Genomic DNA, 23,064 nt, shown 5'->3' with positions numbered 1-23,064 from the left:
ATTTAAAGGGCTGATTGTGTTTCAGCTGGTCCTCTTTGTCCTTTTTTTCCCCCTTTCTTTTCGAATTTGAGTGTGTTTGTGTAGATGTACATTTGACACTGAGTTATAAAGCTGCTTCAGGTTTTAGTCATGTGTCACAACGGCATCGACTCAGAATGGATCACTCTTCCTCTACTTTGGTCCTTTTTTAAAACCTTTCTATGTAACTTTTTATGCTGGTGAAACAGGTTGAAGCATCTATCACCAAGTTGTAGCGAGCACTTACACGCAGTAGTAGGAAAAAGAAGAAAGAAGGCACAATCCTGTGTGTGTGTGTGTGTGTGTGTGTGTGTGTGTGTGTGTGTGTGTGTGTGTGTGTGTGTGTGTGTGTGTGTGTGACACAGTCAGGGTGCGGGGGCTGCAGCAGCTGTTGACTTCACAATGGTTGGCAGTGAAAGGCAACATGCAGGTCAGAGTGCTTTTAGAGTTCCATCCAAAGGCACAAAAGCTTTGCAAAGGTTCTGAATCACAAATGTGATTAAAAAGAAAAGAAAAGAAGAAGAAAAAAAAGAAATGAAAAGCAGCGTGTGCCAAGAGCAAAAGATCACCTTCATTAAGCTGCAAGTTCTCTTGGGTTGACTCTTCTTGACTTTACAATGAGTGCAGGGTCAGGAAGTAAAGCTACTACTACTGCACTGACAGTTCAAGTTAGTTTGACATTTTTGGGCTGTAAATACAGTGGATCACAGAGAATCATAGAGCATCTCACCAGCTCAGTCGGGTTATTTAAATCTTAAAAACAGTTTCCTGTGAGTCAGTTGTCTGATGAGCGATGTGAGAAGATGAAATACAAAGCAGAACAAAGTCTTATCAGATGCCAAAACTGCACTTTTATAACTCTGGAAAGTTATTATAGCAGGAATACTGTGCTTTTATTGTGAAAAAAGCAGAATTAGCATTATGCTATAGAGCATATTACGTTCACCTGGTTCATGTGTGTTGAACTGCACCCCACTGTGCCTAAAAATAGTCTGTTTAAAAGAATATGTCGACATTTTGATACAAGAACATGCCTGTTAATTTTCTTGTAGAGAGTTTAGATGCAATGATTGACACCACACGTGTGTTTAAAGATGCTTGCGCCAGCAGGTTTTAGCTTTGTCATGAGACACAAAGTAAATGTTCACTTGTACAGACTAAAACAACAAAGTATCAGCCTTTAGGGTTGCCTTTGAACAGAAGTGGTTTCCCCCTTTTGCCAATCTTTATGCTAAGCTAAGCTAACCATATGTAGGCTATCCTGTGAGTCAGTTGTCTGATCAGCGATGTGAGAAGATGAAATACAAAGCAGAACAAAGTCTTATCAGACGCCAAAACTGCACTTTTATGAATCTGGAAAGTTCTTATATCAGGAATGCATGCTTTTATTGTGAAAAAAGCAGAACTAGCATTATGCTACAGAGCATATTACATTCACCTGATTCATGTGTGTGCACGTTTGGTCAAATTAACTTTTTGGCTGAACTGCACCCCACTGTGCCTAAAAATAGTCTGTTTAAAGGAATATGTTGACATTTTGACACAAGAATACGCCTGTTAATTTTCTTGCGGAGAGTTTAGATGCAAGGATTGACACCACACGTGTGTTTAATGATGCTTGTGCCAGCAGGTTTTAGCTTTGTCATGACGCACAAAGTAAATGTTCACTTGCACAGACTAAAACAACAAAGTATCAGCCTTTAGGGTTGCCTTTGAACAGAAGTGGTTTCCCACTGTTGCCAATCTTCATGCTAAGCTAAGCTAACCATGTATCCTGGCTCTAGCTGCATATTTAGACCTCAGTGGAATTGGTGCTGGATACAAAAATCACTTGGAAAACATGTATTTAGTCAATGTTCATGTTATGAATAATAAATAAAGGGACAGTTGGTTCAGTGTGTAGTTCTCCACTCTCAGCAAGTAAGCAAAAATGCTAATTTCCTAAAATATAAATCTATTGCTTTAAACTTGGTGTTCTAGATATAAAATGACACCTGCTTTTGCCTCAGCTTTGAAATGACATCTGTCTCAATAATAAATATAGCATATTGAGCCCAAGAGAAGTGAGAATTGTTCATCAATGCAACGTCCACCCCAGAAAGCATTAACATATCCCTCACATTGTAATCAGTACATTAGCTGATTGGAATTCATACTATTTTCTCATGTTGCATGCTCAATTATTACTCATTAGCTTATTACAACTAAAAGCAACATGTGTTATATTTGGATTAGATTTTCCATGCTACACTATTTGAAGACAAGTAAATATATAACGGCCTCTATACGCAGCTGGATTAGTCCAAAGTCAAATTTGAAAGTAGAGGAAACCTTCAAAAAAATCCTCCAAAAATGCATCAGAAAGTCAAAAAGTCAAACTAGACTGAAGCAGGTTTGCTGGAAAAAAAGACTTCACTCATGCTTCAGACAGTTTAAACCTCAGATGAGAGTCAAGAGGAGTCAGAGAGCGATGTTGACTTCAAATATTTTATTTATAGGCTTTCATCATACAAAATATAAAAGAAGAAAAATATGATCTGCAGTGAACATTTGACATATAAAGCTGAAGTGACACCTTCAGGAAGTAATACATTTTCAGTTTTAGGTATTTTCTTTCCATATTTTTCACGTTTCAAGATTCAACATCAGATTGATCCAATAGGTTTTGTCTTATTTTTAACACTTTGTATTTTTTCAGTCAATATTACATTTCTGAAAAAATTAGTTTGTTTCCAACAATGTTTCAACAGGATCAGAGCATCTTAAATCAGATCTTCATTTTTAAAATATTTCTGTTCTTCAGTACATAATTAAATGTTTCTAAGGTAATCATCTTTCTCATATTTTTTTTTAACATTAACTTAATTTTGTCATATTCTAAAGTGAAACCTTTAGAGAATAGACTTTTTTCGATGTTATTTTTTTAAGTTTTAGAATATTTTTGTCATTGTTAAATTTCTAAAGTGAAACCTTTAGAATTAATTAAGACAATTCTGGAAAGTGGGAAACATTTGAGCTGACTGCAACTGTTGTCATGTTGCTCAGCAAAGAGGACACCTTTAAAAAGTCTCTTTTTAAGAAGGCCTCTTTCTCAGCACCGCTTCTTCTCCTGCTGCGCGTGCTTCAACGTGCGACGTTTGCTCTGTGGAACCACAGGACGCACAACTCGCATCTCCTTCCTCTCCAAACCTCATCCGCACAAAGAATGAGGGTCGATGTGTCGCTCTTGTGGCATACCTGACCTCATTCACATAAAGAATGAGAGTCATCTTGGCATGGACGGGACAAGAGGCGACGGTTCACGGGGGCCACCTCGGGCCGGCGCCGTGCTGCCTGGACGGGAATCCTCCTCAGGAGTATCCAGGGATGAGAAGAAACAGGGTCATCCTGTTCATCAGGATGAGTATTTCCAAATAAGAAGCTTCACAGCATCTGTTCAACAGAGGAGCCCAGTCCCAGATCAACGGCCGGGCAGGCTGATCTCAGGAACCCAGTCGTTCAGACGCCGGCTCTCCTCACAGAACAGGTGCAGCTTCTCCAGAGTGGGATCCTCCCAAGACCCTTCAGCTGGGTTCTGTTCAAACAAGAAGAGGAGAGAAGTTTTAGTTTCATGTTTTCTTTGCAAAAAGCATCATGTAAAATAGATGAGCAGAACACAATCCTGTTAACTTTGCTCTACATACCGTGATGAGGACGCAGTGAGCATCTTCAAGCTGCTCCGCCTTGTCTCCAACTATCTCAGCCAGACGCTGCACGTCGCTCACTCTGACGATGCTGATGTCGTTGTCGAAGCAGAAGGACTGGATGAGGGTGAAGTGGATCTGGAGAGCGATGTCACACTCAAACTCCTCATCCACGGCCAGGACGCAGAAAGACACGCTGTCCGGATCACTGTGGAAACAAAGAAGAGTCACTGTTAGCTGCTGCTCTCAGATGTTGATAAAGTTGAATCTTATAAAGCATGTAAAGTCATACTGAAGTGAAGTCATGTTATGTTTACTTACTCAGTCATGATTTTGGCACTCTCGTAAACTCCAACAGTGAGTCGCTCCTCACTCTGTGCACAGAGCAGAGCTTCCTTCAGAGACTTTCCAGGGGACTGCATGGTGATGTTTTTTAAGCCTTTTAAGTTAAGCTGATGTGATCAGAAACTCCAGAGAAGAGTGTTTGTGCTGCCTGTAAGAACCTGCCAGCATTTATACCACAGACCCCGGCACACGCTCACCCTCTGATTGGCTGTTCGGGGCACAATGGCTACAACAGGCCTTACAACCCCCACCCCACCCTCAGGGACGCGTGCCTATAGAAAAGTTTGGGGGCAGCTTTTGGTTGAAAGGATCAGATATAGAAACTCTCTGACCTTTAAATGATTCTGTCAGCTTACAGGAAGAATGAAACCACACAGGAGGAGCAGACTGATGTTGTCAAAGTCCTCCAAGTTCAGGAAGAGTTAGAATCAACCAATAACTCCCATTCATACTGATAGAAGACAATACAAGAATATTTTATAGTCGTGTCTTCAGTATATTTTACGGATGATATAGTGTTGGATCGTGGTGGACTTTTGATGAAATTGCAGATATTCCAGGCAGCCATTGACTTTCATTCATTTCTGCAGTGCATTCAAATGTATTATCACACACACTTGAAACTTCTTTGAGTTGTGTTATCACAGTAAACATCAAATCTGCATAAATGTTGGTGAAAGTGACATCATCATTGCACGTTAAAATAATTTAATTTACATTTCAAGCTTTTTCAGTTTTAGGGGTTTTTAAGCTTATACAGTGATGATTTGATAAGTCTGAACTGAGTGTGAAAATGTAGTTTGACAAAAAATATTGCACATCTGATGTTCACTGTGATGGATTATACAACTCAAGCAAGATTAAAGTGTAAGAGATTTTCATTCCATGCAGATATGATGACAATCAATGGCTGGCCAGAAGGTCAACGGTTACATCCAAAAAGCCCACAATACAACAGTATAAGTTGAATGTGTTGAAGATGTACACATGCAAAAGCCCCTGTCCTCTAAAAGTATGAAACTAACATGTCTCAAGAGTCTGCTAACTGATGTCCATACTGTACTGAAAAATGTAGTGAAGATAACGGCTGCCTGGAGCAATTCAGAATATACATTCAAAAATCTATAAGCAAAGACTTCATTCATTCAAGTCAAATTACTGCAGTAATGTTGACATAGATTAGCCCCTACAACTTGAGTTATATAACTGTTTTAAACTGCATCATGTGATGATGATGTGACTGACAAAAACAGATACATACTTGATGGATCACGCAAGTTTCAACATGAGCTAAAACTTACTTAAAATGCATCTTATACATGTTGTATTCTTCATATTCTATAAAATGTTCTCCTGGACCATAAAATAGTTATTGTGTCTTTTTTCCATAGACTGATGGGGGGATTTATGAATGGGAATTGTTATAGAATTTGAACTGTATTTTAGGGTTAAATTACATAATATTTAATCTGGTGTTTTTAAAACTAATCATAACTAAATTATTTTGGAAGTTTGGAAAATCCAGTAAAACATGCCTAAGCTGCAGTTTGGTGCTGTTTTAAGTGTTCTAATGCTAATACAGCCACCTTTACAATAGTACTGGATGTCATGCACACTTTTATAACTCATGACCAATTTCAGTGCATGAACTGTTTTTTGTAGATTAGGCAATGGCACGCGCCGCTGTTTTGCATGCGTAAAGCCAGTCCTCACTTGAGGCGCGTGGCATCTGGAGATGCCTCCGTGCTTTATCTCTCTGTCTGCATCCCTCTCCCTAGCAACCAGAGAGATACCATCTGTCCCCTGAGGGAAGGTGGGGGGGGTGAGGGTGGACAAAGGAAGTCAGGCAGCACCTGCTGGGCGTGAGGGCCGCACGAGGGGTTAGTTTTTAATTCTGCTGCAAAAAAGATTGAAAGTCTAAAAGCTTCAATGAATCTGAAGGCAGAACTTTAGACTAAATCCAACTTCGATTTGCTAAATGTAGGTTTATTCATGTTTTATTGGTAAAAAAAAACAAAAACAACAAAACCAAAATAATTACAACATATTTTTGTAATTTATATATCTAAAATGTTCGCTTATATTCCCTCTCCTCGTGCGTTCATACAAGCCAGACATTTTTAAAAACTTTGACTTATCCTGCAGCTTTAGACACTTTCCATCTTTGCAAAGAGGTTTTCAGGCTCTGCTGAGTCGCCGCAGGTCAACAGAGGAGCTTTGGCCACCAACACCTGTCGCGCGCTGCCTGGGAGGCCTCCGTTTAGCAGATGTGTTCCAGCAACAATAGGTCGGTATCGATTTGCACGCGCCTACCCCGTGGCCATGCAAGCTGATCCTTCCTAAAATAGCTTAGTGTTTGAGCTTCTATCAGCTGGATCCAAATCAAACATGAGCCCAAATTTAAGCCTCCCGGCCAGCTGATGTGCATCTTTGTTTGCAGCTCGCAGACAGAAACTGAAAGCAACTTGGAAATAAACAAATGACTTTGTTGCTGCAATAATGTTCAGATAAGCATTCTGTTGTTTAACAAAACACACTTTCTGTATTCTTGCACGTATTTACAGCTCAAACTGAGAGCGATTTGTATCTGTGTTGTGGTCTGGTATCTTCTGGAGATAACACTTTACATTGTGAAAGTTTGGACCATAAGCGCTCCTCTTTGGCATTCAAATTTAATCAAAACTCAGACAACAGATGAGCGAATGTGGAGACTTGTAGACAAAAGATCGACTCGCCCTGGTGTCGGGGTTGACCTGGGTTTAGGAGAGAGTAGAGGAGGGGGCGGGGGGTTCTTCATAGCGACAGTTCTCCATCTGCCGCTCTGCCTTCGTGGAACAATAGCGCTGAATCAATCACCGCCAACCTGTGTCTCCTGCACGGCCTCTCCACTCCAGCCCCCCTTCTCTCTATTTACGCAGCAGTGGATGTAGGCCGGACCTAATGCAAAATGTATTTTGAATTATTATGCAGCTGAAATATCATCAAATAAGCACGAGCTGTTGGGGAGAAACTGCACAACTAGTGTAGCAGATGAAATAGAACCGTGCGTAAAGGTTCCGTCGTGCGTAAAAGTGATCAGATGATAGAAAGTTGACAGAAATGTAGTTTATTGACAGTTTATTTCATAGCTATCTAGTGGATCTACACACCAAATACTAAATTAAACAAAATACCACGACATATTATGGGGGATAACTACTTAATCAGAGGGAAACATAAAATATAGCTGTGCGTAAAACTTAAATCGTGAGTAAAAGTTATCTAAAATTAACACTGATCTCAGAAATTGGTTTAAATAGAACTACAGACTATGACTGTCGGTTAATCTATGCATCAAATACCAAACAAAAGTGCAATAAACTTCACAAGTTTTCATATAGAAGTCTGCTCGTGTGCTCCCTGAAGTCCCCAGAGTAAATAAATAACAAACCAAGGAAGGATTTTCTGGACAGCTGATGGCCACGTGGTCAACATGAGCCTGCAGTGCAGATTGCGCAGCACGCACAGCGTTCTGGCACGCGCTGGACATTTGCATTTGTATGGGAACTGTGATAATAGAGGGCTTCTGTGCTCACAATGAGGCCGTTTTATGGCCCAGCCTCGCAGATGGCATCATCCACCTGCCTTTCTCTCTGCTGCTCGGAGAGGGGACAGAGGGGGGGGGGGGAGGACGGGGCGCTCCACACTTTCTCTATGTGTTGCTGCTGAAATAGTATGAGCAAAACAATCTAAAAATGCATCAATTAATATTGAGCATTTGTTGACTTTTCCTTAAGGAAAGTTTATATTTTTAAAAGATGCATTTTAAAAGGTTGGCAGCTGGTTTATGTGGCTGAAATGATCAATAAATCGTTTTTTGTGACTTTAAAAGGTGCATTAAGAAGCTTCTGTGCACTTTTAGAGTTCTTAGAAGTGCATGCAAAGTGTTATTATTGTTCAGTAAGAAATTCTGCAGTCAGAATAACCTGCTGTGTTTTCTGTAACTTGCACAAAAGAGTGCTGCAGACTAATCAAACTTTTTTTAATGAAGCTATTTTTAGTTTCAGGCCAGGCTGCTGTGCCTACACTCAGTGGGGGAGCGTGCGTAGCTAGATGACCCCCATCAATCTGCCACGAGCCGGAGTGTGACAATAGCATTATCATACCAATACACCATTCAGCTTCAGCCAATCAGGGCGCAGCGCTTTCACTGCGCCGCACGAGCTGCAGAGTATAAAAGACGGAGGCTGGAGGTTTGAAAGCACTCTGCTCCTTTTCGGATTTACTCTCGAACACACTTTCTAAAGCTCTCTCTCTCCCTTTGCGGAATATCTAAATCATCTTCATCATGACTCTTGAGGAAGTTCTGATCCAGAAGCCCACCGAGCGTGCTCAGTGCACCGGTAAAGCCCTGGAGGAGGTCCTGGTGACCGCTAAAGACAACGACTCCATCACCGTCGGTGTCTACGAGTGCGCAAAAGTTATGAATCTGTAAGTATGAGTCTCCCAGCTTCCAAATACCTACTATATTACACTTTCATTAATCATTTCAGCTGCTTTGGATCATTTTGTGGATGAAAGCTCATTGTTTTTTTTCTTTATTGTGTTTCCACAGTGATCCGGACAGCGTGTCTTTCTGCGTCCTGGCCGTGGATGAGGAGTATGAGTGTGACATCGCTCTCCAGATCCACTTCACCCTCATCCAGTCCTTCTGCTTCGACAACGACATCAGCATCGTCAGAGTGAGCGACGTGCAGCGTCTGGCTGAGATAGTTGGAGACAAGGCGGAGCAGCTTGAAGATGCTCACTGCGTCCTCATCACGGTATGTAGAGCAAAGTTAACAGGATTGTGTTCTGCTCATCTATTTTACATGATGCTTTTTGCAAAGAAAACATGAAACTAAAACTTCTCTCCTCTTCTTGTTTGAACAGAACCCAGCTGAAGGGTCTTGGGAGGATCCCACTCTGGAGAAGCTGCACCTGTTCTGTGAGGAGAGCCGGCGTCTGAACGACTGGGTTCCTGAGATCAGCCTGCCCGGCCGTTGATCTGGGACTGGGCTCCTCTGTTGAACAGATGCTGTGAAGCTTCTTATTTGGAAATACTCATCCTGATGAACAGGATGACCCTGTTTCTTCTCATCCCTGGATACTCCTGAGGAGGATTCCCGTCCAGGCAGCACGGCGCCGGCCCGAGGTGGCCCCCGTGAACCGTCGCCTCTTGTCCCGTCCATGCCAAGATGACTCTCATTCTTTATGTGAATGAGGTCAGGTATGCCACAAGAGCGACACATCGACCCTCATTCTTTGTGCGGATGAGGTTTGGAGAGGAAGGAGATGCGAGTTGTGCGTCCTGTGGTTCCACAGAGCAAACGTCGCACGTTGAAGCACGCGCAGCAGGAGAAGAAGCGGTGCTGAGAAAGAGGACTTCTTAAAAAGAGACTTTTTAAAGGTGTCCTCTTTGCTGAGCAACATGACAACAGTTGCAGTCAGCTCAAATGTTTCCCACTTTCCAGAATTGTCTTAATTAATTCTAAAGGTTTCACTTTAGAAATTTAACAATGACAAAAATATTCTAAAACTTAAAAAAATAACATCGAAAAAAGTCTATTCTCTAAAGGTTTCACTTTAGAATATGACTAAATTAAGTTAATGTTAAAAAAAATATGAGAAAATGAATTGTAAGATTATCTTAGAAACATTTAATTGTGTACTGAAGAACAGAAATATATTTTTAAAAATGAAGATCTGATGTAAGATGTTCTGATCCTGTTGAAACATTGTTGGAAACAAACTAATTTATAAGTTTCTGATAGTTTCACTTTGGAAATGTTTGGAAATTGTAAATGAAAAATGCTCAAATAAAAAACAAAAAATGAGATTTTGGGAGTTGTGTGTCTTCACTTTCACTGGGGTTTTAGGGTTGAGATGTGTGGATTGGATGTGTCTCTATGTGTGTGTGTGTGTGTGTATTTAGTTGTAGGAGGTAGTGAGGGGTCATTGAGGATGGAGAGTATAGGGAGTGGGGGGGGGGGTGTCGGGGGGGTATGAAACTAACAAAAGTTTAAAACTCAGCAAATTTGCATGGAGGGCGCTACAGCCTGTCATCTGCTGTTCCCTGCAGTAAAAAAAGGCCTCTGCGGTCCCTCCTCCTGCACGCCTCATCTGCATGTGTATAGCACTGCGCACAATAGCGCAGCTCTAGGCCTGTCAGCTCCAGCGGTCCGCACAGAGCGCCCATTGTCTGTCCTGCAGATGTCTCCGCAGCCACGCCACGCCATCTGCCGTTTTCCTGCAGGTGGGGGTCGGCTAGGGGCAGAGTTGGGAGGAGTCGTGGGGTTGCTTTGCGTTTTAGTGCCAAAGGGGACAGTCGGGTTGGGTCTGGCTGGTTTGGACCGGTTGTGGAGACGAGAAGGGTCCCGAGTATCATCTGGTGTCTTGCCAGCTGCTGTCGGGACTATTATTTGCTCGCAGGCACTTGGTGAAACTTTTGTAAACAGGCCACAAAGAAGCAAGATCAGCTCTGTTTGGGTGCAGCAGCAGCAGCAGCAGCCACCTGCTCTGCAGGAACAATGAGATCTGCGTGACTCATCAGGTTTTCTTTTAACACTTTATTTAGTTTTTCATAAACAATACACGTCTTTTCAACAGACATAATCACTTTAAGTGCGCGTGAGGGTTTCTTTCCCCCTTACACAAACGTACAAAGCTGTTCTTATTTACTAAACCCCCTCTGTGCACTTACAGGGATTGAAAAGCTAAAACTAGTTTTGCATGACAGTTATATGATTAGTTGGAAATACACCATTAACTAATACTGAGTTTCCTTTTATATTATTGTAAACTAATGTTTTTTTGAGGCTGTAAACTTGTAATTTGTCACTATTTGTTTACATTTTACAGACTAGACCAGTAGTTCTCAGCAAAGTAAATCTGAGGTTTAAAGGGATGTAGAAGAACCGATTTATCTGGCTTTCTGTCTCATACTGCATGCTTTCAAAATGCTTCAAATCTCATAAGGAAAAAATCATTCATCATTAATCATTATCAGATCTTTAGCTGATCTGCTGGCATCTCATGCCCGCATCACACCAAGGCCATAATCTATGAGTCACATTCCCATCACTGAACCAAACAATGAATCAAACATAATAAAGAGATTAATTAATAATGAAAGTAATTACCTGCAGTCCTAGAGTAAAATGACCTACTGCAGCTGTTAGGTATTTAGGTTAAAATGGTATGTTTTTAACATACCATTTTAACATTTTATACACTTAAAGTACTTTGGTGGAATTTCATCAGGCACTTGTATGTCATACACTATTCTGAAATCCCCAAAAGATGCAGTAGGAATAAAACAAATGTATCAAAAGTCAGTAAAAACTACAACTCACTTACCATAAATAAACACAATTATTGTCATGAACAATGTCAAATATGAAATAAAAAAAAACTTCTACTTCTTAATTTCATGTTGGTATAAAAGAGGTCTGTATAAAAAAACTGTGCTGAGGTTTCTCTTATGAGAGCACACAAAACTTGGAGGTGTGTCTGAGGCCCCTGTAGGCCCGGAGACCCTCCCTTTTGGGGTCCCTCACCATCCCCCGGACCACAGGCAGGGTGTCGCAGCCCCTCCTCTTCTGCGTTTGGTGCAGCAGGATTCGATAAACTCCAGTGACGGGGTTGCGGCTATCTTTAAGTGAATTGTTTTGTAGGTGGCCTTGGGTAAAGCCAAGCTCCTCCAGCGCGTTCCTGACCTCCTCCTGTTCCTCTTCGTCCTCCAGCTCCCTCTCCGAATCCAGCAAGCTCTGCAGAGAGTTGTCTGGTTCGTGAGACACCAGCGACCAGGGGAACTCCACATGTAAGAGCCAGTCGCAGCCCAGCATCTGATCGATGGCGTAACGGTCGCCGGGGGCCTGCTTCATGATGCCCTTGATGAGCCTCTGGCAGGGGCCAGGCACCCAGGGAGGGATGGTGTAGGAGCCTTCTATGATGCAGTGCCGCAGCTTGCCCATGGTGTCAGCGCGGAACGGCATGGTGCCGGTCACCATGAAGAAGAGCAAGACCCCCATGGCCCACACGTCCACCGGAGGCCCCAGGTAGGACTCGTCTCTGAAGAGTTCTGGGGCAGCGTATGGCGGCGAGCCACAGAAGGTGTCGAGGGCGTCGTTGCGGTTTGAAACCCTGGTGCTGAACCCAAAGTCGGCCACCTTCACGCAGCCACTGCTGGTAAACAGGACGTTCTCTGCCTTCAGGTCACGGTGGATGATGCCGTTGTTGTGCTGCCCAGCAAAACATACAAAGGTTTAAATTTCTAAATATCAAACAAATCTGAAGTGATAGATTCTTTCGATCACTTCTGTTAATTAAGACAGCCTTTTATTGATCAGCTTAATTGCAGAGAGGCCATTTTCTTCAACTTTTTTAATTCACCTACAATGTCTTTATAGTAAAAGTAGTCTGGTCTTTATTTTCCTTCCCAAATAATCTCAGATTCTGTGTCACTCACCAAATATTTGATGGCAGAAAGGACCTGGGCGAACGTGACCTTGCTGGTGTTGTCAGACAGTTTTCCCTCATTGCAGATCCTGTTGTGGAGGTCTCCTCCTCCTGCGTACTCCACCACCAGGAAGAGGCGGCTTGGCGTCTCCACCACCTCGTACAGACGGACCACGTTAGGGTGCTGCACGGACTCCATGCTGGTGATCTCTCTGGAGAGCAGCCGCTGAGCCTGAATGTCCAGCCTTGTCCTGTCCAGGATCTTCAGGGCCACTTTGTCTACGAAGGGGGACAGATGATGGTCGTTAAACAATTGTACAGATGTCAACAAGGCAATCAACAATTCTGGAAAGTGGTTATCTGCAGCCTACATACTTTTGATATTTAATAGACTAAAGTATTTCTAAAAAAATATTGGTAGACAGCAGAGTTCTGCTACTTGAGATAACTGATACTTTGTTTTATTGTGTAGCCTAATACTTAGGTTTTGGTTGGGTTCAGGTTTAGTTATCTTTCAAGTCGAGTTTGCCTATTAAATTTGACAATATCCATCAGGTCCTGTTGGGTCAGGTTTTAAAGGCAAAGGTACAAGATGGATTTGGTTGGTTGGTGTTTTTGAACAACAGACTGCATCCATTTAAACATTGTGTGACCGTTCTTGATTGTTCACCTTTTTCCTTAAGGCATTCTCAAAGTGTTCTGGGTAGCTCTCTTTTGTAGCTATAGGAAAAGTACAAATAATGAGGGAACTGATCACAGGCAAAGTTAAGGCAATGTAACAGAACCCAACCTAACTCGGAGGTATGAGGTACGGGTGGCCTCAGGTTCCATGTTTGGAAAGGTCTACTTTACTTGCACAGTCAGACAGCGTGTCCACCTACCTTTCGTCAGAGCGTGAAAACCCAGTTTGACCCTGGAGAAGGTCCCATAGCCGATCTCCCCGCGCACTTTGTAGAAGCCCACCCTGCGGCCTATAATCAGGTCTTTGATGGTCTTCTCGTCCCTGCACATGTCCGTGGTGAGCTTCTGCAGGGGGGTGAAGCGCACAGGGGGAGCTACTTCTTCATCTTCTGGGCTGGCATCAGAGCTGTCTGTCAGGCTGTAGCGGCTGTGGTGGAGCCTTGGGCTCGTCAAATGGTACTGACCACTTGGCATCTCTGCAGCAGGCTGAGGACAAGGTCATCTTCAAAAACAAGATAATGTAACAGAGTCATTACCTGCTCATAGTTTATCTAGACAGACATTTTTTTCCTTAAATTGCTAATCAGATGTGAAAAGAACTTTATCTACCTCACTTCAAACACCACATGGCAATGCTTATTATATTATATAGTCACCAGCCACTTTATTAGGTACAGTACACCTGTGTAATCTAATTCAATTCAATGCATCAGCGCTGCTTTTAATCTATTGTTTTGAAGTTTGTACATTTTGTTTTTCTTAACATTGTCAAAAAGGTGATAATTCTACCTTACGTTTATTACTGAGGTTGTACCAAGTGTTGGTGGTGTACTGGGGAGTATTATATTGACAGGCGTTCCTAATATTTTGAACCCCATGTATGTTAATGGAGTGGACAAAATTTTAAGGAACACTATTCAATATAATGTAGTACTCTAGTACATCACCATCACCCACTATGACCTCAATAATAAACGTAAAGTAGAATTATCAGCTTTTTGACAATGTCAACAAAAAATGAAAATGTATAAACTTCATAAATGTAGCAGAACTGTTTTGGATTGAATTACATTGCACAGGTGTACCTAAAAAGGGCAATATTATAAAAATACACTGTTAAAAAAGAGTTTAAGTGTATCCAGAAGTGTTTAGCTTATGAGAAGCCCTGTAGTCATTGTCAAAGCTGCAAAATGGGTAAACCTTATTAAAATAATATATCAAGACTTGAATATAGGAGTTATTTAGTCCACTGACTATGTGGTATTCCCATTTCAATGTCCCTAGCATCCACTTAACACAACATATAAATATTCTGTAAGCATTCAGAAGCCATATCACTCTTCACTACACTATATTATTTCATCTAACACTTTCAGATGTCTTATGCAACATTTAATACACATTGTACTGTTATTTTACAAAAGGCTAGATAGCTGTAACCCTGAAATGGATGCAATAACACTAGAGAAAGAATAGAACACCAGATTCTTGTTTACTTACCAATTTTCCAAACTGCTGCTCTGCATCAAAACCCAGCTGTAGAATCCATTGCGAAAATTGCTGCCCTCCTCAAGTGAGACCCAGGAAAACAATTTTTCTTCACATACTCAAGCTTAATCTGTGTTGAAATCATTCAAGAAAGTCCTATCCTGCCATCATAGCCTCCTGCTCTGTACTCTCTAGCAGACTACTGTACAGTGATAGCAAGGAACACAGAAGGGGAAGGGATGGGAGGGGGGGACGTCCATTGGAGCCATCAGTCAAGTGGACAGACAACAGGCCTGCATGCAGAGCTTTCCTGGCCACACCCCTGTTCCTACCTGCATCCTCGCGGTGGGAGGCTGGATTAAGGTGGTGTCATGAACTCTAATCCTGCTTTAATTTAGGTCTTTCTCAATCCCCTCAAATGGCCTCATTTTTTTCAGGGAAGCAAAAATGAGGCTAATGTGCTCACTGAGGACGCAACATACAGTATGCCATTTGAATGCTGTAGTTTGAAGGTAGAAGAAAAACACACCTTTGTGGTTGGGGGACTGTTATGTTTTTGTGTAGCCAAGGTTTGATCTCCAGGCTTTTACCAAGATGAAATGTTATGCAACGGTATTACCCAATGTTCCCATAGAGATTAGCTCGCTGTCCATTTTCGACGCTGGCTGAACAGTACAGATAAAGAGATTACCAAGCATGAGGTCAACACTTCACAAGGTGGAGCGTCTTCATTCAGGTGTGTCGACCCTGTGAGGAGCAGAGGAGGAACAGCGGGGACACACCGCAGTTTAATCTCAAGAACGTTGCTGGAACACATTCAAATCTTTTTTCTTTTTTAAATCCAATGCAAGTGTACTTTGTGTAGTAGAGCCTGATTGATACATCAGCATGTTTGATACTATCGGCTAATTTACAGTAGCTTATCACAGATGGATTTGTATAAATTTTAGAGCATTTTAGTTGCTTTTAATTGCCAAATTTACTCAATAACAAATCAAAGTGTTTATTTGGTACAGTTATATGGGAATAGTTTGATATGTTGGCAAATACATGTGCTTGGGCTCATGCATCCTACAGCACTATCTTGGCTGGAAGCAGTGACTTTCTGAAGTCTGGCCAAGAAATGCACTGTCTAAAAAATTAAACCAATGAGTGAGCCTTACAGGTGCTGATAAGCAGGATTTTGTTACCTTTAGACAAAGCCATTCCCCCTGTTTCCAGTCTTTATGCAAAGATAAGCTAATCAGCTTTTGGCAGTAACTTTATATTTAGTGTATGCATATGAGAGTGGTATCAAGAAAATAAATAAGCATATTTGCACTCAAATCTGATTTTTCAACTCTTAAAAGAGCATTGCACTTCTATAATATTGTACACTCACTATGGACAGTTTGACCAGTAAACTCTGTACATAGATGACCCACTATCAAACAAGACACTACCCTGATGCAGAGATGAGGAAGGGGCTACAGAGGTCTGGTAACCTCAATTCTTTCACTTCCACACCCCCAGACTTTTTCATTTTCAAACTTGTAGTCTTCAGCACCAACCAATGCCGATGTCAGACTTTATGCAGCTCCCTTAGAGCCACAAAAGGCTTGATATAACTTTTTTAAGCCACATCTGCAAATAGACAAGATTGGTGGAGTTCCCCCTGAAGTCCTGAATGATTGCTGGATGTTCACTGAAGGCTACACTCATTTACACTCACTGGCCTCTTTAGGTACACCTGTGCAATCTAAAGCAATCCAATACAACAGCTCTGCTATAAATTCTACATTTATGAAGTTTAACATTTTCAGTTTTTGGTCACATTGCCAGGAAGGTGATAATTCTACTTTATGTTTATTATTGAGGTCATAGTGGGTGATGGTGGTGTTAGGGTGCACTATATTGAATGGTGTTCCTAATATTTTGCCCCCTTCATGTATGCCACCACCACTTAGTTCGACCTCAGTAATAAACATAAAGTACAATTATCTCTTTTTTGACAATGTCAACAAAAACTGAAAATGTATAAACTTCAAAAAATTAGAATTTATGGAAGAGTTGTTGCATTGCATTGAATCAGAATGCACAGGTGTACCTAATGAAGGCCGGTGACTCTATGTTACTCTATGTAAACAAATGAATTTGTAGTAATTACTCAGGTGGGCATGCATGTTTTAGGCTACAAATACAGACCTAAGCTATAAACATATGCTCAGTCACATTGAATTAAACAAGGTGAGTCTACTTTGCAACTTTTCTTTCCTAAACATCAACAATAGGAAATCCTTCCACACAAATAACATGAAGTAGAGTTCAATAGCTCCAATTTCCCAAACTCTCAAGCTTAGTAGAACACAAGTTTGACTTCAAGGAAACATATTGAAAGTGGAAAAGTAAAATGATTTCCTTTTCTTTGAATGAAAGGAGATCAACAGGTTTGATTCCTTGAATGGGATTGTCCTTCCAGGTATCTGATTCACTCAGATTCAAGTTTCTCTTGAACCCGTGCCTAACTCCCTTCCCTCTCTTCCTCCCTACTGTCCAAGCGTCTGATTGGATTAAAGCCTTAGACAGGAATACGGCCTGTGTTTAATTGTACTCTCTGCACAGTGGTCTGCACACTGGTCACCTGTGAGCAATGTGATGAGGCTGCAAATCTGTGTATGGCAACACACAAAAGAGGCAGTGAAGTTGAGTCCAGTAAAATGAGGCATTTGAAGACTTTGGTAGACCTCTGACCCCCGAGTCCCCTGCAGATTGATGAACCTGCACAGCTGGTGGGTCAGCAGCTCGTTAAACAAACTAGATCTTTCTCTTCTTCAGACGGCCGTCATTGAGCCCGCCGACACGCTGGCTCTCTTCCAACTCTTTGACTCTCTGACGCAGAGCCACAATCTCCTTGTTCTTCTCCTCTTGGAAGTACTGCAACTTCTGACAACACACACACGCACACACACATACACTAGAGAGATGCAACATAAATAGGACATGCAAGACAGTTGACAGTTGATGACCTACAAAAAGATCACCCACTAATTTACATTACTTTTCCTGCTGTGGTTGTTGTGAATGACTGCATATTTGAGTTTTGTGTTTATAATGGAGGGACTATCAGATATCAGATTTTGACATATTTTAACAACTGTAACTATTTCTTTAGAGATTAGTTTCTCAGTCAGTTATTTAGTCTATAAAACAGGGAGAGGGAATTTCACACTAAAAAGTCTGGAACTTTGGCAAATATTACAAAGTTTCATATTAGCATTGGCTGAACTACAACAATGCATTTTTGCACAGATCAAGGCTTTTGTCTGTCATCACTTACATTGGAATTGCTTTAGGAAAGGATTTCTGTCTGGTCAGTGTGAACGATCACAGCAACCAAAACCTGTGGGCATGTGAGTTACATTCTAAGACAGACTTTTAAGACTTTCCTTTAGCAAAAATGTGATTCAACAGACATGTGTTTGTCTCATCCTGACACTTCATGAGAAGAGAAATTTAAAAAACAAACTTCTTCTGTCAGGTTTTGTTTGCACACTGTCCACAGATGCTTAGTGCATACGCTTCTAGCCAGCAACAGCTTATGTTTGTACAGTCAGTACATTGGCTAGACTGCAAAAACACTGCGGGGGTTCCCCCTTAGGCTCCCCTCTTTGACATTTGTCTTTCAGATGTGTCAAAGCTGATGGAGCATGCTGGCAAGTGTCCTGATTAGAAGGTGTGGACTAACAAGATGACACTTCCAGGTCACACACTAATGGACTTATGTCTGCTCTCAGCTGAAGTTTGCGTGTGAGGGATCCAAACCCAGGAGTGTTGGAAACACTGCTGCGCACTTAATCTAACAGGATCAAACGTCAATAGTGTCTTCACTCCCGCACAGGTACTAATAAAACATACCCTCGAGCGCCAAGTCCTTGACTTACAGGTTGATTACTTAATTGTTCATTAAGGAGGACATAAAAAAGGTTCTGTGTGGGCTGCTCACCCTCTTAAAGACACTCTGTGGAAGGAGATGGGATCCATGTTGTTGTTGCTGCTGCTGCTGTTGGCTCCACTGAGCTGTACTCTGAACTCTGGCTAACTTCGCACCAAACTGCCAAAACACACACAGAAAAACATCAACAAGCGTATATGTAGTAAAGCTGAAACTCGTTATTGGAGACCAAATCATTCCTCAAGACTTCTGCTCATTTCATGCAGCTTTTCTGACTATACTAAAACCGTCTGTGAGTTGTGGGTTCACACTGAAACTAGATTTCAGTGTGGTTGCAGCCCTCCTGCAGACATATGGTGTTGTCTTCCTTGAACTCTTCGTCAGTCCTGCAGATTATCTGGCAGGTTATTACATTTTGTACATCAGTCGTGGCAGGCTTAACACAATCTTTTCACTTAAATATATATTTCAACATCATGAATCATTGAAACATCAACAACAGTTTTTTTGGTTTTTTGTTTGTTGTTTTTTTCCAATGTGTGTTTGTGCTTTTTCCATATCTGTGTGTTAAACATTCAATAAAAAATTAAGTTGACACATCAACAACAGTATCCCGAATCGATTGACAGCATCACAGTTGGAAGTTAAATGTAGCTTTGAATTGACCTCCATCTGTAACTTCAGGAGCTCGCTCTGTCGCTCCCTCTCCTGCTCCTTCAGCTTCTTCTTCATCTCCTCCAGATCCACTTCCTTTTTCTTCAGCAGCTCCTTTATTTCAGCATCTTTAGCTTCCACTGTCAAGATATAAAAAACAGCAGCAGACACCAGCCAAGCACAGATTTATGCTTTTTGTTGGTCTTATGAAATGTCTGCTGCTCTGTGCTAATGCTGTAGACTGATGTGGAAATGTCATCATGTAAGCTGCTCTGAGGAGTGTTCAGTGTTAAATCCACCGTCTTAGACTTACATTAAGATTTTAGGGCCATTGTTTTGCACGTAATAATGAGTCAGTATTCCTGAAAACACTGTCTATCTCAGTGTACTGAATGTTGTGGTAGGCCTTACACTGATCGAACCTCTCCTTGTGGGCGTCCTCCACCTCTCTCCTGCACTGCTGCTGTACAGTCTCTAGCTCCCTCTTGTGTCTGTCTTCTTCTGCTCTCATTTCACTGGTGAGTCTCTGAAGCTCAGCCTCTCCGTCCTGATGACAACACACAGGCCACACACACATATATCACAGCCTGACACTGTTTTTATTGTTTGACTCAATTAGAATTACTACATGTCCAAAATATGTGGAATTACCACCCAGTTTACAGTCAGAAAGTCACCCAAAAAGCATTGGTAAGAAAGGAGATATTTATGGAGAAAGTTGACTGATTATTCTGATTTTAAAATAATGTACAGATGCATAAATCACACAGGATGCAATACACTGTAACTCTGTGTGTGTACATCTGAAGCCAGAAATTGCTTCTATATAATATTTTTAAAATGCAACCATGATCACATGAAGTGCAGGGTGTAGTGTAGTGTTGTTTTCAGAAGTGGGATCCACAGCTATATTCAAAGTATTTGATGCAATAGACATTTTTTCATGAAAAACTTCGAAATCTGATAAATGTAACTATGGCTGAATTCCATCTAGCTGCTTCAGTTTCAGGGTCCTGTTATTGTGCATGCTGGATCGCTACCACACTGCCATTGCTTACTGGGACACTTTGTTATTACTAACACCTGTGCTTTCCCTACTATGACAAAACAGCTCTGTCAGCATTCAGTCCTTACCTCTGCTGTTTTCTCACTCTGTCGTTTCAGGTCTGTCATGTCATTCTTTAGTCTCCCATTCTCCACTAAAAAATAACACACCTTAGAATATGTACACAATGAAAATTCTCAAAATCCTTACACAGAATTACCAAATGGATATCAGTCATTTGAATTTACACCAATTTACACAATTTCACCTTAAAACAACACCAACACTATCGTATCTACAACTGGAGGACCATTTATTTAGTAGATCATATTCTGCTGTAACTTAAGTTTCACTGTGGTGTGTGTGCTTAAAACATACTCTTTTGTCTTGAGTATTCTTCCTGAGTATCCTAAATGCCCTTCACACCCACACAGCTATTTTCAGCTATTTTGGTTGATTAAACCTCTACTTAGGTAGAAGTTGGGTGGAGCTGGGCTGGGAATTACATGACTTCAACAGATTCCATGTACAGGTAAGAAGGATAAGTTGCCGCTCCCTAACAGGTGCAACAAGGCCAATGAAACACAGTCTATGTAGAAATAGGTGAAAACATCTGTGTGAGTTGACAATGTGTGCAGGGAGTTTAAATAATGAGGGATTGTATACTTGTTCAACAGGTTTATGACAGGTACCTCTGAGGTTGCACTGCTCCTGCAAAGTCTGCTGCAGGCTGTTGACTGTGACAAGAAGGCTGTCTCTCTCTGAAACAGGGAGATCATAGGAATAAGTAACTTCTCTTAGGTTTGGTTATTTTTAGGTGCCATACATTTGTAAAAGCTTCCAGTAGGAAACAATTCAATCACACAGTTATTAAAACCACTAAGCTGTATATTTTATGTATCTCTCTACCTAACACTACCTGAAATTAATATACTCAGATGAAGGAATTTTCCATCAAATTTAACGTAAAATCTAACTGCATATGCACTTAATATTCAACCTTATTCTGACACACAACAATCATCAGTAGCTCACTATTGCTCTGAATTCCATCTGTCTTTTAATGATCACTGACAAAAAATGCACTTAAAATGTAATACACAGAACACATCATATATATAACTGCATCTTAAATATATTCTGGTTGATTTCAGTTAATATACAGTGTGAGCCCTGTCTATTTACAAATTCAGGATTCAAATGACTTAAATGAGAACTTGTGACACCAAATCAGAATTGTTATTTGGCAAAACAAACAGCAGGGGGAGACAAACATTAAATCAAGCACCATAAAGCTCCTGTTCCTTAGAATAAAAACACAATGGTTAGACAAAAGGAAAACACTAACTAAAATTAATGTGAAACTCTAGTTTTCAAGTGAAAAGACAGAAACTTACCCTCAGTCACACTTTTTTCCTTGGTCAGATAGAATTTCATGAGTCTGTTGGCATCCTCCAGCATGATTTCCAACCCGTTGTTTTTGCCATTAACTTCTGTAATTTTCTGTTTGGGTAAAAACTCTGGACTTAGTACATCTTCATCCCACAATATAACACATATACTACGAATGCACAGTATATTACTGCATAGTGAATGTGGAATAACATAGTATTGTCCTAGTTTAGGTTCAGTCTCTATTAACATGTTTTTATTCTAGCTGTTTATCATGTATGGGTTTTTGTTGTATTTTTATAGTATTGTATTACTGTAGTTTTATCACTGTAGTGTATATTGTATAGTTTCTGTCTTTAGTTTTAAATGGCTTTGCGCTCTAAAAGTGCAATATTTATGATTAATTCCATCTGGCTGTCAGACAGACAAAGAAAATGGACTGCAACCAGTAATCTCAACCAAATACTGAAAAATACACCACATCACAAATCATCAAAACCATGGTGATTATCTACGTCCTAAACTATATCTTCTTAACACTCCTTTAATTATCTTGTGACAAACTATGTTTCTTTGGCTCATCTTTACTCTTAACTCTAATCTAATGAAGTGTCAAAAACAGAAAAAAAGCCATTAGGTAAATCAAAGGGCACCATCAGACTTCCTTCCAGCAGTGAGTTAATGCTAACGTTAGCTGACGTTAGCTACCTTACCTGTTCTAGCAGAGCAAACTCCTCCATAAACATGTCAAGATTAACACAGTTGAACTTTGTCATCTTCAAGAACAAACTGCTACACTAAAATGTAAAAATACCGCTCAGTTTCGTTCAAGCTATATAACGTAAATATATTATGCTAGTTGTCTAATTAAACCTAGCTGCTAACGTTAGCTACCAAAACTAGATTACAGTCAGTGCACGCGCGTGTGCACAGCTGCCCTCGTTAATTAGGAGCTTCGGTATGGTTAATAAATTACATTTAAACTAGCAGTGAATAATAAGTATATTATGTGAGTACAATTTCCAGGTTTATTCCTTGTTGTTGAACTGTAAAACTTTGACTACACTTTTCTGAGTACATTTAAATCCGAAAAAAATGCATTGATATTGTTCATTCATTTAGGCTACAGTAGGCTATGTATGCACATTATTAACAACCTGAAAGAGAGATTTTTTACTTAAATGAATATGAATATATTAAATATAATAACACATTTTCTGTGTATGTAATTTATTTTGTTGCAAAGTACTGCTTTTCTTGTATGAAAGGTGCTATACAAATAGATATTATTAGCAGTATTATTATTATTATTGTTATTTTTAGTTGTAGTAGTAGTAGTATTACTATTA

The 23,064-nt window shown here is 40.7% G+C and overlaps 4 protein-coding genes across 5 annotated transcripts; 1 reads left to right on the top strand and 3 right to left on the bottom strand.

Annotated features, from left to right (window-relative positions):
- Nucleotides 1-3,478: 3,478 nt before the first annotated feature.
- Nucleotides 3,479-4,123, bottom strand: LOC128380033 (growth arrest and DNA damage-inducible protein GADD45 gamma-like). The gene is made up of 3 exons (XM_053339701.1): nt 4,023-4,123; nt 3,702-3,909; nt 3,479-3,592 (listed from the first exon to the last, which is right to left on the bottom strand). Exons 1-3 carry the CDS (start codon nt 4,121-4,123, stop codon nt 3,479-3,481), a joined length of 423 nt encoding a protein of 140 aa, XP_053195676.1.
- A 4,247-nt stretch (nt 4,124-8,370) lies between these two features.
- On the top strand, nt 8,371-9,071 carry gadd45gb.1 (growth arrest and DNA-damage-inducible, gamma b, tandem duplicate 1). Its single transcript, XM_053339702.1, has 3 exons — nt 8,371-8,516; nt 8,641-8,848; nt 8,958-9,071. The coding sequence occupies exons 1-3, from the start codon at nt 8,374-8,376 to the stop codon at nt 9,069-9,071; spliced, it is 465 nt and encodes a 154-aa protein (XP_053195677.1). The 5' UTR covers nt 8,371-8,373.
- Nucleotides 9,072-11,318: 2,247 nt separating this feature from the next.
- On the bottom strand, nt 11,319-15,410 carry nim1kb (NIM1 serine/threonine protein kinase). 2 transcript variants are annotated; one of them, XM_053339693.1, is made up of 4 exons: nt 14,706-15,410; nt 13,406-13,707; nt 12,535-12,803; nt 11,319-12,307 (listed from the first exon to the last, which is right to left on the bottom strand). In XM_053339693.1, exons 2-4 carry the CDS (start codon nt 13,677-13,679, stop codon nt 11,546-11,548), a joined length of 1,305 nt encoding a protein of 434 aa, XP_053195668.1. In that variant the 5' UTR covers nt 13,680-13,707; nt 14,706-15,410; the 3' UTR covers nt 11,319-11,545. The 2 variants fall into 2 exon arrangements, with proteins under 2 accessions (XP_053195668.1, XP_053195667.1); XM_053339692.1 differs by lacking the exon at nt 14,706-15,410 and having other exon boundaries at nt 13,406-13,844.
- A 318-nt stretch (nt 15,411-15,728) lies between these two features.
- On the bottom strand, nt 15,729-22,491 carry LOC128380029 (coiled-coil domain-containing protein 152-like). Its single transcript, XM_053339696.1, has 8 exons — nt 22,429-22,491; nt 21,721-21,826; nt 21,016-21,084; nt 20,413-20,477; nt 19,690-19,825; nt 19,291-19,418; nt 18,676-18,783; nt 15,729-17,615 (listed from the first exon to the last, which is right to left on the bottom strand). Exons 1-8 carry the CDS (start codon nt 22,489-22,491, stop codon nt 17,487-17,489), a joined length of 804 nt encoding a protein of 267 aa, XP_053195671.1. The 3' UTR covers nt 15,729-17,486.
- Between the last annotated feature and the right edge of the window lie 573 nt (nt 22,492-23,064).

The sequence above is a fragment of the Scomber japonicus genome, chromosome 19 (genome assembly GCF_027409825.1).
Source record: "Scomber japonicus isolate fScoJap1 chromosome 19, fScoJap1.pri, whole genome shotgun sequence".
NCBI classification, from domain to species: Eukaryota; Metazoa; Chordata; class Actinopteri; order Scombriformes; family Scombridae; genus Scomber; species Scomber japonicus.
Note: the sequence above shows the minus strand (reverse complement) of the source record. Positions and strands in the feature narration are given on the sequence as shown.

Excerpts from the sequence above, each read along its gene's own strand:
- gadd45gb.1 (XM_053339702.1), top strand. The coding sequence starts at position 8,374 with ATGACTCTTGAGGAAGTTCTGATCCAGAAGCCCACCGAGCGTGCTCAG. Across the intron at positions 8,517-8,640 it reads TGCGCAAAAGTTATGAATCT|TGATCCGGACAGCGTGTCTT; the intron begins GTAAGTATGAGT and ends GTGTTTCCACAG. Across the intron at positions 8,849-8,957 it reads CTCACTGCGTCCTCATCACG|AACCCAGCTGAAGGGTCTTG; the intron begins GTATGTAGAGCA and ends TTGTTTGAACAG.
- LOC128380033 (XM_053339701.1), bottom strand. The coding sequence starts at position 4,123 with ATGCAGTCCCCTGGAAAGTCTCTGAAGGAAGCTCTGCTCTGTGCACAG. Across the intron at positions 3,910-4,022 it reads AGTGCCAAAATCATGACTGA|TGATCCGGACAGCGTGTCTT; the intron begins GTAAGTAAACAT and ends TTGTTTCCACAG. Across the intron at positions 3,593-3,701 it reads CTCACTGCGTCCTCATCACG|AACCCAGCTGAAGGGTCTTG; the intron begins GTATGTAGAGCA and ends TTGTTTGAACAG.
- LOC128380029 (XM_053339696.1), bottom strand. The coding sequence starts at position 22,491 with ATGACAAAGTTCAACTGTGTTAATCTTGACATGTTTATGGAGGAGTTT. Across the intron at positions 21,827-22,428 it reads AGTTTGCTCTGCTAGAACAG|AAAATTACAGAAGTTAATGG; the intron begins GTAAGGTAGCTA and ends TTACCCAAACAG. Across the intron at positions 19,826-20,412 it reads AGAGTGAGAAAACAGCAGAG|GACGGAGAGGCTGAGCTTCA; the intron begins GTAAGGACTGAA and ends TGTTGTCATCAG.
- nim1kb (XM_053339693.1), bottom strand. The coding sequence starts at position 13,679 with ATGCCAAGTGGTCAGTACCATTTGACGAGCCCAAGGCTCCACCACAGC. Across the intron at positions 12,804-13,405 it reads TTTTCACGCTCTGACGAAAG|ACAAAGTGGCCCTGAAGATC; the intron begins GTAGGTGGACAC and ends CCCCCTTCGTAG. Across the intron at positions 12,308-12,534 it reads TTTCTGCCATCAAATATTTG|CACAACAACGGCATCATCCA; the intron begins GTGAGTGACACA and ends TTTGCTGGGCAG.